The sequence below is a fragment of the Polypterus senegalus genome, chromosome 10 (genome assembly GCF_016835505.1).
Source record: "Polypterus senegalus isolate Bchr_013 chromosome 10, ASM1683550v1, whole genome shotgun sequence".
Lineage (NCBI taxonomy): Eukaryota > Metazoa > Chordata > Cladistia > Polypteriformes > Polypteridae > Polypterus > Polypterus senegalus.
The window spans coordinates 37,382,082-37,401,551 of NC_053163.1; the positions used below are offsets into that span (position 1 = coordinate 37,382,082).

At 40.1% G+C, this 19,470-nt stretch overlaps 1 protein-coding gene across 1 annotated transcript in view; it reads right to left on the minus strand.

Moving 5' to 3' along the window:
* Positions 1-19,470, minus strand: part of LOC120536222 (endoplasmic reticulum resident protein 27) — a 61,082-nt gene that overhangs the window by 11,487 nt on the left and 30,125 nt on the right. Inside the window, exons 3-4 of the mRNA XM_039764555.1 lie at positions 6,295-6,432; positions 6,026-6,142 (exon numbers count right to left, since the gene is read on the minus strand). Coding sequence (XP_039620489.1) covers positions 6,026-6,142; positions 6,295-6,432 — 255 coding nt within the window. The remainder of the gene's footprint in view (positions 1-6,025; positions 6,143-6,294; positions 6,433-19,470) is intronic.

Consider the following 19,470-nt stretch of genomic DNA (forward strand, 5'->3'; position numbering starts at 1 on the left):
TAAGTTCATAGACAGGCTGCCACTAGCGTTTGTAATTTAGTGCCTGCCCATATAAGGCCGTCCATCAGCGGCAATCCAATACAAACACTGCCGGTAAATATTCACGTGTGAAGGACTGTGCTTATGCAGAGGAAGATGAGATGGTCAGGGTGGTGTTTGGCACAAACTCATTGAAACTGCGAGAGAAACTTTTAAGTGCGGGTCTTAGCTGACATTACACGAGATGGCACCAGCACAGCTGGGAACCTTCGATGCAAGAACACCAAGCGGCTCACGTGAACTGACGCAGTGCACAGACAAAAGCAACAGTTCCAAAGAGTGCTGAACAAAAACCGAATTACACAATTGAGAAGGCAGCAAAAAAATATGAAGCGTCTGATACATAGAATCATATTCATAAGTGCAGCTACTGCGGAAACAAAGCACACGGTGGAAAAAGTGAATGTCCCGCTAAAGGAAGACAGTGTAAAAAAACCCGTGCATGCAGTTTGTCACATCTCAGATAAAGAGGAAGACGAGCTGTTTATTGATGCAGTAAGAAACTAATCGATGAATGAAACCTCTTATCTTTACAACGATTGACAAACACGGAATGTAACTTGAACACAACACATCGTACAAATACGACCCTGATTGAAACAAATAATGATAATCAAATCCTTGATGACAGCAACATTCAATAACACTCACAAAACAATTACTGTATATTGACAATCATGTTACGTTATTTTTAAAATGTTCCCTTTTTCATAACTTCTACTTCTCCACTGCGATACGCGGGTATATATATAAATGTATATATATACCCCGATCTACAGTACATACTCTCGCATAGACAAGCCACACGCTGTGGCTAATTGTAGAGTCTTAAGCCTCTAATGCCGACATTCGAGGTTCGATTCCCGAGAGGGATGCACTGAGTATGTACGCGCTACCGATTCATTTTACCTTCGCATCTCCTTGGTTTGGGACGTATGAAAAATATTAGGTTAACGCAGAATCATGTTACGTTATTTTTAAAATGTTTCCCTTTATTAGCACAAGCACAGCTGAGAAGCTTCGATGCATGTACTCCATAACGTTAAAAATAACGCATTTAATCACACTTTCAATTCCAAGCAAGCGGGAACTTTTGTCAATGCATGATTTCCTGGTACATCCATTACACTGATGCACACATCACAGCTACAAAAATGTTAGAGTCGGAATAAAGCGCGTTCTACGACTGATCATTTCGACTTCCGAGCGAAGCCTTGATAAAAGCATGGTTTTGTGCACACTGAAAAGCAAGCAAAATTAGATGCATTACAGAAAGCGGACTTTGTGGCTCTTACTGGGGATCATTGGACTTCCGTGACCGTTAGTAATTCTAATTACATCTAATTACAAAATGTTCAATGATCACACTGTTTTAGCCTAATGTACAAAATAATTTTGGCTAATGTTACTCAGAGTTTAAAGATTAAGTTGGTCAAATTACCTTTTATGTTTCTGACTTATTTTTTAAGAAGAAAAACTGCACTTTATGTTGAAATTTTGGTTATTATTATTTAAAGACAATACTATTCTGAAAATCTACTTAAAGTACTTAAACTACCACTTTATTTTTAAGTCTGCCCAATTTTAACCAGGGATGATATTTTTGTTTCTGTTTTGAATTCAAATGCAGTTTAAAGGCTTTTTTTCAGAAATTAAAACAGCTTCAGTTTACAATATTCATGTCCATGTCTATTATTTGATTCTGTCGCCCACTAAAACACTTTTAAATTAAAAAAAAACATTTGCGATTTGGGGCAAATTTCGTGTCGATTACATACGATTAATCAAGATTAATTCTTACACAGCCTCTAATTAATTGGATTAATTTTTTAATCGAGTCCCACCTAATATATATATATGTGGATATATATATGTAGATTTGTATATATATGTGTATATACAGTATATATGTAGATATGTATATGTGTATATACAGTATGTATATATGTGTGTGTATATATACAGTATGTGTATAGATGTATATATATTTATATATATATGTTTATATATGTGTCTGTGTGTGTATATATAACACTCATGACAATGACAAAACAATTACATTGTCAATCATGTTACGTTATTATTAAAATGTTTCCTTTTCTTTTTACTTCTCTGCCAATCGCAGGTATTTTGCATATATATATATATATATATATATATATGATATATATATATATACACTGTTGGGAAGATATATATATATATATATGGGAGTATATATAAATAGATAGATATGACAACAACACTCATATCAATGAACAAAACAATTACATTAACAATCATCTTACGTTATTTTTAAAATGTTTGCTTTTCTTTTCATAGCTTCTTTAACACACTACTTCTCCGCTGTTTGTGGCTTCGCCCAAGAAAAGACGGACTTGAGTTTTTCGAAGGGGAAAGGGAGGCGATCGAGTACCGCTCTCCCTACAAAAAGCCGGAAATGATTGATCGGTCCGTCGATAAATTGATACAGACGGATCACAGTCAGCCAAAAGCGGCACCGCGTCCTCGGTATTTTGCTATCTAATAATATATGCTGAAGTAATGTCATTATCAGAAAGGGGGGCTAAACCCTTAATAAGTGCTGAACATACCAACACTCCTGGCACCGCTGACAACGTTATTCAGTTGTATGCTCACAATGTGTAAAAGGCATGCATTTGTGCCAAAATATTGTTAAACAAATATGTCCAGAAATTTAGTGTACTACGCGAAGAGGAAACACATGGGATCAGGCTTTTGAACTGGAGATCCAAATCAGAACCCCACCCCAATTCATTGGACAAGAATCCTGTCTTCAGTTCAAAAACTTGATCCTGTGTGAATGTGTTTCCTGTATGAACACTATGTACAAGAATTTGCCTAAAGTATTTATTGAACAATACCGTATATACTCGCATATAAGTCGGGTCTTGAAACCTGAAAAATCGATCATAAAATCAGACCCCGACTTATATGCCCATTCAAAAATACATTTAATTTTTTTTTCTTATACATCTTCTTGCCTCCTCCTATCTCACATCAGTATCTCAGACACATCGAATTTTGTTGCAGCAGCGCAGTAACCAATTTCTTTCAGCACTTCAACGACTTTTAATTTAAAACCAGCTTCATATTTTCTTCTGATCGAACGCTCCATCGTAGATAAGGATGGCTCTTACAATAAAGGTGTATGAGGGTATGAGATACAAAAAACATTAAACAGTGCAAACTTTGCTTCAGAATAGTTTGGGTATTTCCGTGTGGTCACGTAGGCACAATACATAGAAAAAAGGCTGTTTGCTTTGTGGTTACTCTCTCAGTTGGACGTTAGCAAATCATAATTTCTTGGACCAATATCATGAGTTTTCCGCATTCGGCTGATACGACTGACATTATAAAATACTGGAAATAATACTGTAAAATCAAGCCCCGACTAATACACGGGAGAACTTAAATGCGAGCATATATGGTGTTTAGCAAGAAATGCACACATTCTGCACATTGTGAACATACAACTGGACGAATTTACATGTGGGCTGTGTGACATGAGATTTTTTTCATTAATGTTTTTGATATTGCTAGCTGTTGTCCAGATTTTCCCTCTATATGCTACCTTTCCATCAGAAACTTTGCTATCTCTGTTCTCCATGAAGACATAAGATTAAAAATGTTTCTCACCCATATTAAAAATCACATATGGCAACTAACATGTAAAAAGAAATTGTCGAGTGGAGTATTCCTTTAAAGGGGAACTTTTTCAGGATTCTTGTTTTTGGAGTTTAATTTTTCTGGTGTTACTTTAATAACACCAAAAAATGTGATAGATTGACACAACATATACAGAAAATGACACAAGGCATACAGACGCATTTTCAACAAGACTGAACGGTGTAACGTCAGTGTGATTAATGTTGAGTGTGTACATTCATATGAGAACTCCTTATGACTTCTCCATCACTTAGGAAACTTTGTGGGTGGAAAGAAGTGTTTACCTCCTTCATTAGATTCAGCACTTCAGATCATTTTAGGTTTGTGGTATGGTGATGAAAAATTTAGCAGTCATAGCTGGTGAGGAGCTTAATTGTCACAAGGTTTATGTATTTTCTTTATTGCTTTATTGAAATGTTTTCTTTATTTTTTGTTTGCAAATACTACATATTTATTTTCCTTTTGTAACCTTTCCTTCAAAAGAATTACTGTAAACCACTCCTGTGACATCAGACTTTAATGAGCGTGGTACAGTAATGGATATCTGCAGTTTTCCTGGTTTCATAAGGGCCATCCACTTTTTGACTTTTCATCATCCTAGACTGCAGCTCTTTTATGTGCCTTGTTGCTTTGATACTGTGTGGCTACTAAGCACATGATGTATATCCCATGTGACCCATGACATAGTGACAGCCACGACATTGGAGTGCACAAGCTGATAGCTATAATAATTAATATTAGAATCAGTAGATAGGGTCAAAGTCAAAAATGTACTAAGGTCAATATTGGGGGTCAAATAAATCTTTCAAGCAAGCCAAGGATGTTAACCCAAAACCAAAACTGAATAAATAAAGTGAGAAGGGTCAGAAGCCATGAATGTTTACCCTATGCCAGTATGAAAGACAAAATTGTAGTCAAAATGTCAGTATTTCAGGAAAAGTAATTAAGGAATTCTACAGGTCTTAGTTTGAATTATTCACAAATATGGACAAGTGTACCCTTAACTCTTTGACTTGATGATGTTACACACTATGTACTTTCCTTTGACCTATCTAGGAACAGCTTGGTGACCAGACCAAAGAAAACTCACAAAATGGCTGAACCCATCATTCAAACAAAATGGTGCTGTGGAAGAACTATTTAATTTTTAAGAATGCTAAAAAGTCAGTAAATAGAAAATAAATGTTGTCATTGAATATGCTGTCCACCCAAACACCCAAAACAATGCATTGGTGAATTTTAAAAGGAATAAAAAATATGTCAGACCATAACAAATAATACAGTACTACATGGCTGTTCACAATAAGCAGAAATCCAAAGTTTATGAAAGCTTAGGATTCATGAGTATCTAATGCTCACGGAAATTATAAAATAATTAGGACTGGGAAAAGACTTGTTAGACTTTTAATTTCTGTTGATATTTGTATTCTGATTTATATTTCAGATGTGTTGCTCTGACTTACCAGTCTTCATTATGATTGAACTTCTTCTGTCTGATCCTACAAGCTTGCAATTCAGCCAAAAAAATAAATAATAGACTCTGTCACACACAGGCAGCTAAAGGGCTTGAGTAAGGGCGGTTCCGAAGCATGCTGGGATGTGGCAGAGTGCACTGACTCTTTTTCTTCCTTTCCTGTTGACCATTCACGGGAGATCCCACCTGGCTCTCTTGACGTCACTTCCGGGACTGAACCAATCGAAAAAGACCTTGCCAGCCCTAGCCCCTGTGATGTCACGCCCGGACTCTAACCAATGGCTGTAAACCATGAGCCCAATCCCTATGATCTCACTTCCTGTCTTCCCCTTTAAAAACCTACACCTTTTCCCTCGTCCCTCAGTTCTGTCTTGGATTCAGTTGTGTGCACATCAGTGCAGTATTCATTTAAACGACTTTTTCAGCCAGGAAACCAAATTATACAGGTGGCTGCCCCAAACCTTTCTATGACTCTGTGTGAGTTTTGTGGCAACTCCAACTTCCACACCTATAAACTGGACTAAGAAAGTTTAAACTTTGAAAGCTAAACTTGTGGACAAATTCCTTGCATGAATGATTCACTTGATTGCTTCTCTGTAAAGCCTTGGTCACCTTCTACTCTCACCGCTATTTTAATAATAGCATTTTATAATGATTATAAGCTAAAATGAATTGAAAATTAAAGCACACGATGGGTCACTGAGGGCTGGCTTGACTTTCTTAAGGTATGCAATGGTTTTTGTCTTTCTAATAAATAGTTTTTGTCCTAAATCTGCAATCTGCACGCTCAGAGACCAAACATGCAATATTGTTGGGCTTTACCACTGCATTATATTCTGTTAGGTAATACAATTCATTCATCCTGATAAATCTCAGAAGCCCCTCTGCATCCACTGTCCTCCCATCATGCAGCTCCAGAGCTTCATGCTTGTCGTCCACCTGTGAAGAGTACAACAGGAACAGTAAGACATGACCAAAAAGAATTAGTTCTTGATGGTTAACCTTTGTTAAGTTTTCTTTTAGTTACATTAGATTAGTTGTATGTTGTTGTAAAGGTTAAAAACATCAATAAGTAATCAACTAAATCCTACCTTTCTGAAAATAGAAACAGTGCTGATGTTTATGTGGTACCTTTCCCACACATCGGATTCACTGCAGAGTGCAAAGGGCAAGTCTGGCAATTCTGAGGCTACCTTCATGAACAGGTCAGTGCCAGTGGCATTAGCATCCTGTAAAATCAACACACAGTTCAACCATTTTGTTTATACAGCAACAATTTTTTGGAGTAAATGGACAACTCTTTCTACAGGTAGGGAGTGGCATGGTGGTTCAGTGGTGAGTGGTGCTATCTCAAAATTCAAGGTTTCAACCCCAGCTCTGTCAATGCGTGTTTTCTGATTCAGTGACATCAAAATGAGCTTTAAAAGGTGACCAGAATATTTATTCTGCAGTTTAGGTTCATCTTCATTTACAGCTGGTGGTGTCTGGGTGACATTATTTCTCACTGACTTATGTGCCAACCTCCCACCTTTAAGCATATCTGCACATTTTTTCTTTTTCTGACTTTTTTTCTTACATATTTAAAAGTGTAAAAAATGCTGATATTCTGAAAAAAAAATCCTTCCCACTCATACTTGAAGTCCTAAAATATTGCTTTAAACTCTCTCTGTTACTGTAACTTGAGCCTTGGTCTCAGATCAGGACTTTATTTATGTCATGTCTTGATTACCATAAATGTTTCAGTCCCAAACTGTAGGACATTTGACTCAGTATCTGCAAGAGGAAAGCACATTCATAAGAACTTACAGTAAGCAGTGCATCTGTACTGTGCAAATATTGTCTCAATCTTAATCATTTTGCAATAAATGATACCGCATAAGGATTTACTGATGTTTAAAAACAGAAGGTTACAGAATCATGTTTTGGGGGCAGAGTGCTAGGGGCAAGAGCTTGAAAAGGGAAGTACATGACAAACTGTTAGTAGTTGTTCTAAACAACTTCTGATACAATATAAAATACTACAGAAACATATAGGAAAGCACTCACTCACAGCTACAGACCCACAGGTTCTGATCCAGATCAGTGCCCACCTCAGAATTACTCCTATGAATTACACTAAATATCTGACTGTGATAAGAATTGATCAAAACCCAGACAAGGCAGCTATGATGACATTTTGTAGTTTCCTTGGAAATCATGTTGACACTTTGTAATTTTCTTAAACTGAAAGAATAATAAAATGCTAAGACTTCATCACAAAGATTATGGTAATAATAATACTAATAATCATCATCATCAAAGGGACAGTTTATGCCACTGTCATGAAGTGCTCTAGAGTCATTTGTTGAACCTGGTAATTCACAACAAGATAGATAGATAGATAGATAGATAGATAGATAGATAGATAGATAGATAGATAGATAGATAGATAGATAGATAGATAGATAGATAGATAGATAGATACTTTATTAATCCATCCATCCATCCATCCATTATCCCAAAGGGGAAATTCACACACTCCAGCAGCAGCATACTGATGAAAAACAATTTTAAATTAAAGAGTGATAACAATGTAGGTATAACAGACAGACAATAACTTTGTATAATGTTAATGTTTACCCCCCTGGGTGGAATTGAAGAGTCGCATAGTGTGGTGGAGGAATGATCTGCTCATTCTGTCACTGAAGCTGCTCCTCTATCTGGAGATGATACTGTTCAGTGGATGCACACACCTTGCAGAATGTTATATGAATCTCTTATTATGTAAAATTATTTGTAACAAAACTAAATGCAACCAAAAGTGTTAATTACATTGCCATGCAACGTATATGCATGAGGTGCATTTAATTTTGCCATGGCTTTATCATGTCATAATTAGAAACAAATTAAATGATTGATTACTTTTCACTACAGCACACAATTTTTGTGTCAGTGTCACATGCAATACAAAATCCTTTTGCATTTGAATCCATGCCCATATATTCTGTGTCATAACTAAAAGCAAAGCACACTTATAGCATTTCACTTAGCAGCTGCTCCCAGTGTATTGCATTTCAAATCAAAATCACACATTAATGGTGTGTGGTACATGGCCAGCCGTTCTTCCCGGCCAATACCCCCAGGCCTCCAGATGGAGCCCTCCTTGTAGCATTGAGGTGCCCCGAAGGCCAGCAGGGAATTATGGACAATGAACTTTTAATGCACAGCCCTGCTGGATACCACGGGGGCCGCCAGGAGTCGCTGCAGGGAGGCTCAGAGACTATTTGCCTCACGCCCAGGAAGTACGTCAGAGTCACGTGGACAAAGGGAACGATGTGCTTCCTGGGTGAAGAAAAAGGATTTTTATCTGACCCGGAAGCGTTCCAGGTCACATGGACAGAGAGGGTGAAACACTTCTGGGTCAAGGAGTATAAAGGACTGTGGGAAATCCTAGACGGACAAGCTGAGTTGGGAGGCAGGGTGGCTAAGCGTCTGGGAGTTTGGAGGATTGTTTATTGTTTATTTAAGAATTGTGGAGAGGAGCGTGCTTTGTGCACTTATTTATAATAATAAATCAATTATTTGGACTTTTATCTGGTGTCTGACGTGTGGTCTTAAGGGTACAAGGGAGAGAGAAAGCCCCAAACTGTCACAGGTGCCAAAACTGATTGTATTTAAAAGACCAGTCACACAGCACATTCAGTGAGAGTGTTACAGTGGCTTGACAGTATATACAGTATATGTAATGTACATTTGTTGACATTCTTCTGCCCGGTGATGAAGCTACTAGTCTAGTAGTCTTCCTGCTTCACAATGGTGTGGGCTCCAGACCCTTTTCTGGGCTACATTCCTTCTGTTTGAAGTAATTACCCTTGCTTGATTTTATCAAAGTTGTCAAGCCAAAAAGTCTATTTGGAGCTGCACGGAATCCCTACACGGTCCATTTCATCTCTAAAAAACATAATCAAGGTTTCGTTCATGATCTGAGTCTCTTTGGCAGGGAGTTTATCTCATTTGGAGCTAATGCAGCTCTTCATGCTTAGAGGCTTGTGACACACACATGCAGATGTACCAGTATTCAATTTTATCTAAGATAACCGGTGTGAATAAAAATCCCTGTTTACTTGTTTCAAAAAGATAAAGAAGAAAGTGTGTTGTAGTAGCTAATATACTGGACTTTAAACTGTAAGACTGCTGGTTTAATTCCCACATTTCTATGACTGGGTGCAACTTCCATAACCTGTCCTCTCTCAGACTTTAACAAACACCTGTAAACAGCTGAAATGTAATACAATTATATGTTTCCTTATAATTCATCAGCCAATAATAAACAAAACTTTGAATGGGAAGGTAAATCTTTACATGCTTCATTTTGTTTACTTGAGACTTGACATTGGCGCCCCCTGCTGGTGAAATGGTGCCACTTTTAGAGCTGTGTTTTTGTAAATTGGTCAGGGGACAATATCTCTTGCCTCGAACTAGTTTCCAATGTAACATTGATTGAGTTATTTAATTAAAAAGTGTTGGTATTTCCTAACCTGTTGTGAGCTTCATCTTTTAAGACATTTTGGATGATTCCTATTGCTATAGTTTTAATAGGACAGATGTGCTTCTTAATTTTCATTTGATATAATGCTTTATTTTATTTCACTACAAATATTTGAACAGTTCGACTTAAACTCACACTGAATGTATGTATACTGTGAGAGACACTGGAATGGAGGGAACAGGGGAGAGAAAATGCTTGCCTGGAGCACTAGATGGCAGCGAGCCCAGGCTTGGATCCCTGCATGGGTGCCCACAAGGCATGCTGGGTAATGTAGTCCTGGGGCAACAGCCTTGATGGATACCCTGGGGGCCGCCACGGGAAGAAGCTGGATTTGGGAGTTCCTATTCAGTGGGGCTCTGACCTCACTTGGAAGTGCTTTGGAACTGCAGCATCCTATCACCAGAAGCTCTCCCGGGGGATTAGATAAAATAAGGTGCCAGCCTTACATTGATAAGCTAGAGTTGGGTGGAGGTGGACAAAGCTTGCAAGGAGGAGTGGAGGAGGCAGTGAGTGACTGAGAGAGAGAAGACAAAAAGTGATTTATTGTGCTATTGTGCTTTATTGTACTTGTGATTGTGATTGTGTTTGGAAACGCTTATAGGGAAGAGTTTGCCACAAATACAGACTATTTGTCCTTTAAACTTGTGTCCTGAGCCTGCTTGTGTTGAGTGTTTGGAGAGCTGGAACAACCCATACTGTCCACAGTATATAAATTCATATTTGTATACCTTCTAAGAAATATGTCAGACAGAATACATGTGTGTATTGTGTGTAATGAGAGGGAGTTCAGTGAAATGGTGAGGACACAAGGAGTAGATGTGGAGAAGATGGATTAGTTTAAATACTTGGGATCAACAGTATAGAGTAACAGGGATTCTGGAAGAGAGGTGAAAAAGAGAGTGCAGGCAGGGTGGAATGGGTGAAGAAGAGAGTCAGGAGTAATTTGTGACAGACGGGTATCAGCAAGAGTGAAAGGGAACATCTACAGGATGGTAGTGAGACCAGCTATGTTATATGGGCTAGAGACGGTGGCACTGAGCAGAAAACAGAAGACAGAGCTGGAGGTGGCAGAGTTAAAGATGTTAAGATTTGCACTGGGTGTGATGAGAATGGACAGGATTAGAAATGAGTACATTAGAGGGTCAGCTCAAGTTGGGCGGTTGGGAGACAAAGTCAGAGAGGCGAGATTGCGCTAGTCTGGAGATATGCAGAGGAGAGATGCTGGGTATATTGGGAGAAGGATACTAAGGATAGAGCTGCCAGGAAAGAGGAAAAGAGGAAGGCCTAAGAGAAGGTTTATGGATGTGGTGAGAGAGAACATGCAGGTGATGGGTGTGACAGAACAAGATGATGAGGACAGGAAGATATGAAAAAAGATGATCGGCTGTGGCGACCCCTAATGGGAGCAGCTGAAAGAAGAAGATACGTAAGTTTATTACGCTTAATTATTAGAGCAATAAAGTTTATTTGCCTGTGAAAAAACATTGAAACATTGGAAGGAATACAGACAAAACATCATAAAAATGTATTGCTTTCCAAAAAAATTATCTATATTATATGATATGGATAGAACAACACAGGTTTGTTTCCCAAACTATTCCTCAAGGCATCCCAGCAATGCCCTGCATTTATTAAATTCTTCCAAATGGACAAGTGCCTCAAATGAATAGGTTAATCATGAGCTAATCATTAATAAGTTAATCACTGTAGATATACTCTTGGGTACAATTGAATAAATAAATGGGTGCAATGGATGGTAACGCCTACTGTATGGTGTGTCAACCAGCTTTATGGAGCAATGAGTCCAAATCTGACACCATTATGAAGAGTTGGACAGAAGAACATTTTTGTCTACATCCTTCAGTGAAGCCCGTTGTTGGCACAGTAATCTAGCAGTGCATTTCTAATGGAATGATGACTGCTGATGAATATACACATATTTTGATTCATCAGGTTGGGAAAATGATTTATCGTTATATGTATTTTCCTTCAGCATGACTCCTATGACACAGCAAACACAATTAAGACACACTGGAACAGACATCCTCAGTATCAGAGTGGCTACCTCAAAGTCGTGACCTCAATATGTATGGGATCACCTGGGCAAGGAAAACACTGAAAAGCAGCCAAAAGTCAAAAGCAGAGTCATGGCAAACCCTGCAAGAATAATGGAAAAATTCACCACCGAACTGCTTAAAAAATGAACCAGCCGTCTACCAAAGCAGATTGCTTCAGATTTACATTCTGAGGAAGGCCACATAAAAAACTAGCTTGTTTTGAAAACGCAAGACATTCCTCTTAGTTGCTTCTTCTTAGTGTTTTTTGTTTACATGTATATTTGTATCTGTTTCACTGTTGTGTACTGTTTTCACAAGAAAATAAAACTCAGCCCAGATAACAGGCTTAAAAATAATTTTCCATGGTGGCCTAAGTGTTTATGCATATCACCAATTGACCAAGCCAGAATTTTTTTGGGAACATGAGTGTAAAACAAGAGCACTGACATGAAAACCTAGAAAGATACAGTGGGATAAGCAGGTCACAAGAGCAACAACCTGGCATGAGATTTGAACCCATTAGGCTACAACTGTGAAACAGCAGTGCTAACCACTGAACTGCATGCAGCCTGCACTTTACTAGTATTATTTCAAAATATAACAATGACTTTCATATGAAATTTAACTCAGGTGTATTCCAATCTATTGATCCCTGTTGAGATGTTCCTACACCTTTCTGGGAGTCCACTTGTAGTTAATTCAGTTGATTGCACATGATTAGGAAAGCCACACACCTGGCTATAGAAGGTCCCAAAATGTGTGTCAGAGCAGAGATTAAACATTGGATTGTGTCAAGGCACAATTTTGAGAAAGGCTACAAAAATGTCTGCAGCATTGAAGGATCTCAATAGCAAACACAGTAGCCTATATAATTCTTAAACTGGAGATAGTTGAAACAACTATACAGAGTTGACAACACAGCCTAAGTGAGCAATTGGGGAAGAACGGTGTTAATAAGAGATGCGACCATGAAACTAAGGCTTACCTCCAGAGAACCTGTGTGGAGATGGTAAATATCTCCAGAAGAAAACACGCCACTTTATGTCAGAGTTACACATGAAAGCCGGCTTGTAGAATGGAAAAAAGAAAAAGGCAGCTCTCAGACTATAAGAAACCACTGGTATGATGAAACCAGTATTGAATTGTTTGGCCTCAGCTGTAAGCATCATGTCTGGAGGAAGCCAGGTTCCTCCCAATTCTTGTGCAATACCACTCCAGTGGGGAAGCATGGTGGTGGCAGCATCATGCTATGGGGTTGTCTTTCCATGCCAAGGATTGGGAGACTAGACTGGGTTGAGGGAAAGCTGAATCGTGAAAAGTACAGAGATATCCTTAATAAAAATGTTTTCCAGAGCATCTCTGGAACTCACATTAGGCAGGTTGATTCACATTCCAAAAGGACAGTAACTGAAACCACAAAGGAAAGACAACACTTAGGGTCAACTTTATGAATTTTCTTGAATGGCCCAGGCAGAGTCTAGATTTGAACTCACTCAATCAAACATCCCTGGAGAGACCTGAAAATACTATAGCTATCCACTGATGGTCCCCATCCTTCCTGGCAGAGCTTGAAAAGATCTGCAGACAGGAATGGTGGAAAATCACAACATCCATGTTTGTAAAGATCTTCATTCCCAAGAAGACTCCAGTCTGTAGATTGCTCCCAAAGTCACTTCAACTAAGAACTGAGTAAATTTAATTAAATTATTGAACTTGTATCATTTTTCAGTTTTTTATTTATTTTTTAATGAATTTGCAAAAATTGCTAAAATCCAATTTTCACTTAGCCATTCTGCTCTACGGAGTGCTTGATGGAAGGTTAAGAGTTTAATTTAAATGATTATAGCATAAGGCAACAATACAACAAATTATGTAAAAAGTGCAGGGGTCAGAAATCTTCTTCTTTCGGCTGCTACTGTTAGGGGTCGCCACAGCGGATCATCTTCTTCAATATCTTTCTGTCCTTTGCATCTTGTTCTGGTACACCCATCACTTGCATGTCCTCTCTCACCACATCCATAAACCTTCGCTTATTCCTGCCTCTTTTCCTTTTAACAAGCAGCTCTATCCTTAACATCCTTCTCCCAATATACCCAGCATTTCTCCTCTGCACATGTCCAGACCAACGCAATCTCGCCTCTCTGACTTTGTCTCCCAACCGTCCAACTTGAGCCGACCCTCTAATGTACTCATTTCTAATCCTATCCATCCTCGTCACACCCAGTGCAAATCTTAGCATTTTTAACCCTGCTACATCCAGCTCTGTCTCCTCTTTCTGGTCAATGCCACCATCTGCAACCCATATAACATAGCTGGTCTCACTACCCTCCTGTAGACCTTCCCTTTCACTCTTACTAATATCTGTCTGTCACAAATCACTCTTGACACTCTTCTCCACCCATTCCACATTGCCTGCACTCTTTTTTCACTTCTCTTCCACAATCCCCATTACTTAACAGTTTATCCCAAGTATTTAAACTCATCCACCTTTGCCAACTCTGCTTCTTGCATCCTGGCCATTCCACTGACCTCCCTCTCATTCACACACATATTCTGTCTTGTTCTTACTGACTTTCATTCCTGTCCTCTCTAGAGTATATCTCCACCTCTCCAGGGTCTCCTCAAACTGCTCCAAACTATCGCTACAGATCACAATGTCATCAGCAAACATCATAGTCCACGGGGACTCCTTTCAAATCTCATCTGTCAACCTGTCCATCACTATTGCAAATAAGAAAGGACTCACAGCTGATCCCTGATGTAATCCCACCTCCACCTTGCATGCATCCATCACTCCTACCGCAGACTTTGCCACAGTCACACTTCCCTCGTATTTATCCTGTACAACTCTTACATAGTTCTCTGCCACTCCCGATTTCCTCGTACAGTACCACAACTCGAGGCACCTTGTCGTATGCTTTCTCCAGGTCCACAAAGACGCAATGCAACTCCTTCTGGCCTTCTCTATACTTCTCCATCAACACCCTCAGAGCAAAAATTGCATCTGTGATGCTCTTTCTTGGCATGTGTGGATGCTGGAGGTGCTGTTGCCCCGTTGAACCCACCAGACAGATGTCCCAGACACACGTGTAAAAGCACAAGAAGATTCTTTAATATTATTTCTTTAAATATAGTGCACAAAGCACCGCACACTCCACAATTCTCGAAATCAATAATATTAACAATAATCAATAATCACACACAATCCTCCACTCCCAGCAGCTCTGTCCTCTACCACCCAACTCCAGCTCAACTGCTGGGGTTTCCCACAATTCTTTTTAAAGTCCTTGACCCGGAAGTATTCTGTCTCTGGGTCAAACGCCTCCCTCAGGTGTCCCGGAAGTACTTTGGAATTCCATCCTCCTGACTCCTAAGTACTTCCGGGATGACGTCACCGTAATATCCCCCTGGTTCTTGGTGAGCTCCCCATGGCGGCACCCAGCAGGGCTGAAGAACCGGACTACATGTCTCATGCTGCCCTGCGAGAGTCAGGGGAACCATTTCCATCAAGGGGAGCTGCCATCTAGGTCCCGGGGGATGTATTGTCCTGCAAAGGCTGCTGTCTTCATTTGAGGTACATCCCGGCTGGGCTGAAATGCTGGCCGTCCATCACACATGAAACCATACTGCTGCTCACTAATCATCACCTCACTTCTTAACCTAGCTTTCACTACTCTTTTCCATAACTTCATGCTGTGGCTTATCAATTTTATCCCCTGTAGTTACTACAGTCCTACATATCCCCGTTATTCTTAAATATCAGCACTAGTACACTTATTCTTCACTCCTCAGGCATCCTCTCACTTTCCAAGATTCCATTAAACAATCTGGTTAAAAACTCCAGTGTGATCTCTCCTAAACACCTCCATGCTTCCACAGGTATGTCATCTGCACCACCGGCTTTTCCATTCTTCATCCTCTTCATAGCTGTCCTTACTTTCTCCTTGGTAATCCGTTGCACATTCTGATTCACTATCTCCGCATCATCCAACCTCTTCTCTCTCTCATTCTCTTCATTCATTAGCCTCTCAAAGTACTCTTTCCATCTGCTCAACACACTCTTCTTGCTTGTGAGTACGTTTCCATCTTTATCCTTTATCACCCTAACCTGCTGCACATCTTTCCCAGCTCGGTCCCTCTGTGTAGCCAATCGGTACAGGTCCTTTTCTCCCTCCTTTGTGTCCAACCTCTCATACAACTCATCATAAGCCTTTTCTTTAGCCTTCACCACCTCTCTCTTCACCTTGCTACTTATATCCTTGTACTCTTGTCTACTTTCTGCATCTCTCTGACTATCACACTTCTTCTTTGCCATTCTCTTTCTCTATATACTCTCCTGTACTTCCCCGTTCCACCACCAGGTTTCCTTTTCCTCCTTCCTCTGTCCAGATATCACGCAAAGCACCCTTCTTGCTGTCACCCTTACTACATCTGCTGTAGTTACCCAGCTGTCTGGTAACTCATCACTACCACCCAGTGCCTGTCTCACCTTCTCCCTAAACTCAACCTTGCAGTCTTCCTTTTTCAAATTCCACCATTTGGTCCTTGGCTCTGCCCTCACTCTCTTCCTCGTCTTGATCTCCAACGTCATCCTACAGACCACCATCCTATGCTGCTTAACTACACTTTCCGCTGGCTCCACTTTGCAGTCTTCAATCTCCTTCAGATTGTCCCTTCTGCATGGGATGTAATCTACCTGTGTGCATCTTCCTCTACTCTTGTACGTCACCCTATGTTCCTCCCTCTTCTTAAAATACGTATTCACCAAAGCCATATCCATTCTTTTGGCAATATCTACTATCCTCTCACCTTCTTCTTTCCTCTCCTTGACACAATACCTACCCATCACCTCCTCGTCTCCTCTGTTCCCTTTACCAACATGTCCATCGAAATCCACTCCACTTTCTGTCCCTTGGGTACACTGTTCATCACTTCATCCAACTCACTCCAAAAATTTTCTTTCTCATCCATCGCACACCCATCTTGCAGGGCATATTCACTAACAACATTCATCATCACACCTCCAATTTCCAGCTTCATAATCATTACTCTGTCTGACACTCTTTTCACCTCCAAAACACTCTTGACATACTGTTCCTTTAGAATAACCCCTACTCCATTTCTCCTCCTATCCACATCATGATAGAACAATTTGAATCCAACCTGGCCTTTCTCCCCTTCCATTTACAATATATCAACCTTCCTTCTCTCCAACATATCGGCTAACTCTCTCCCTTTACCAGTCATACTGCCAACATTCAAAGTTTCTACCCTCAGTTCCACTCTCTTTACCTTCCTCCTCTCCTCCTGCCTCCGGACACGTCTCCCCACTTTTTTTCTCCATATTCTTCTTCGTTCAGAAATAAACTGCTTAAAAAAGCTAATGTAACACTTTGAAAACACATCAGATCTCAATGGGAGAAAAAATCCTGCTGGGTATCTATGCTGATATGGACTGGTTAATGTGTTATGAACGAAACGATGCCACATCGATTGATGGAAATAAAAATTATCAACCTACAGAGGGCTGAATTCAAAGACACTCTGAAAATCAAAGTGAAAAAATCATGCGGCAGGCTAGTCCATTTTGCTGAAATCATCAGAATCATACTCAGTAGTTGGTTTGGCCCCCACGTGCTTGTATGTATGCCTAGCAATGTCATGGCATGCTCCTAATGAGATGAATGGTGTCCTAGGGAATCTCCTCCCAGATCTGGACCAGGGCATCACTGAGCTCCTGGACAGTCTGAGGTGCAACCTGGTGGCGTTGGATAGACTGAAACATAAGGTCCCAGAGGGGTTCTATTGGATTTAGGTCAAGTGAGTGAGCATGGGGGCCAGTCAGTGGTATCAATTCTTTCATCCTCTAGGAATTGCTTGCATATTCTCCCCACATGAGGCCAGGCATTGTCGTACACCATGAGCAACCCAGGACCCACTGCACCAGCATAGGGTCTGACAATGAGTCCAAGGATTTCATCCCGATACCTAATGGCAGTCAAGATGCCATTGTCTAGCCTGCAGAGGTCTGTGTGTCCTTCCATGGTTATGCCTCCCCAGACCATCACTGACCCACCACCAAACCGATCATGCTGAACACTGTTACAGGCAGCATAATGTTCTCCACGGATTCTCCACACCCTTTTGTGTCTTTCACATGTGCTTAGGGTGAACCTGCTGTCATCTGTGAAAAGCACAGGGTGCCAGTGGTGGACCTGCCAATTCTGGTATTCTATGGCAAATGCCAATTGAGCTCCACAGTGCTGGGCAGTGAACACAGGGCCCACTAGAGGACATCGGGCCCTCAGGCCACCCTCATGAAATCTGTTTCTGGTTGTTTGGTCAGAGACATTCACACCAGTGGCCTGCTGGAGGTCATTTTGTAGGGCTCTGGCAGTGCTCAACCTGTTCCTCCTTGCCCAAAGGAGCAGATCCAGGTCCTGCTGATGGGTTCATGACCTTTTTTTGAGCAGTATAATTGTTGAAGGAACTGTATTTTAGCTCTCTCTTCCTGGATTCTATATACTTTTTCTAAATTTTGTACCTTAACAGGGTAAGTTGATTCACTTTCCCACTTTTTGGGATAACTGAAAAATACAAGGCTGTTCAAATGAATGAATGAATAAATGAGGGAATGGATGAACGGGATAGAGTAAACAGATCTGAAACTTTCAAATTAATTACCTCTATATGGTGGTGATTGTTGTGCTGAAGTACTCCCAATACACCTTTGTCATTTTGTTTTATATGTATAAATAATGAGCGTTTGCTTAAGGTCAGACACTTGGAGCTGTAACATTTTGACCCTGTAAACTGACATCCGTTTCCAAAGGCTTTAATAAATTGGGATACTATTTATAAAGAAATGACTATATGTTGTAAACACATTTGGTAGTAGCTTGCATGTATCTTTAGCTTGTTGATCTAATTTTGATTTTTAATGTCTATAATTTTAGTAATCTGTTCTTTCTATATTCATGCCGTGTCCTTGTCAAAAAGCACAGCAGCCAGATTTCTTGGTCACTGGCATCACATTTTGCACTGCCCAACATCGCCGCAAGGTGTCTGGCCAAGAAAACTTGGGATTGTAGGATGGCTGCCCACGCCATAGATACAGGGACCGGAACAATCTAGTCAGCCCTAACTTCCAAGAGAAGCCAAGTAGGAAGAAAATGAGAACTTCCCTCAAATTTTATTGTATTCTGTGGTGAAGAGAGAGGCAGCCACACTATTCTTAAGGAAATGGCATTGCTGCTTCCGCAGGGATTGTTTCACTTTTTTAACCGTTACTGATTGTTATGCTTCTGGATGGAAGCTATTGGATCACCACAGAAGTCATCCCACTGTCGCTAACTATGTGAAAAATACAGAGACACAATATGCAACTGCAGTAGATGTCAGTTACCCAGCAGTCAGTCCTTGGTAGTAGTAGATTATGTCTTGTCCATGTACTCCGGAAAACCCATTTAGTTTTAAATATGGAAGTGAGTGCCACGGCTCTAAAATCATCCTAGAACTAAATTAATCTGTGGATGTGCATGAATCTACAGTGCAATCACTACATTGAATCTTGGAAAGCAGCTAAAGCTGAAACACTTCTGAGGTGTGTCCATCCAGTCTGAGTTACTGATGTACCCTGGGTGCTGCTGTAGTTACAATAAAAACTGTGTGCTTTCACTACA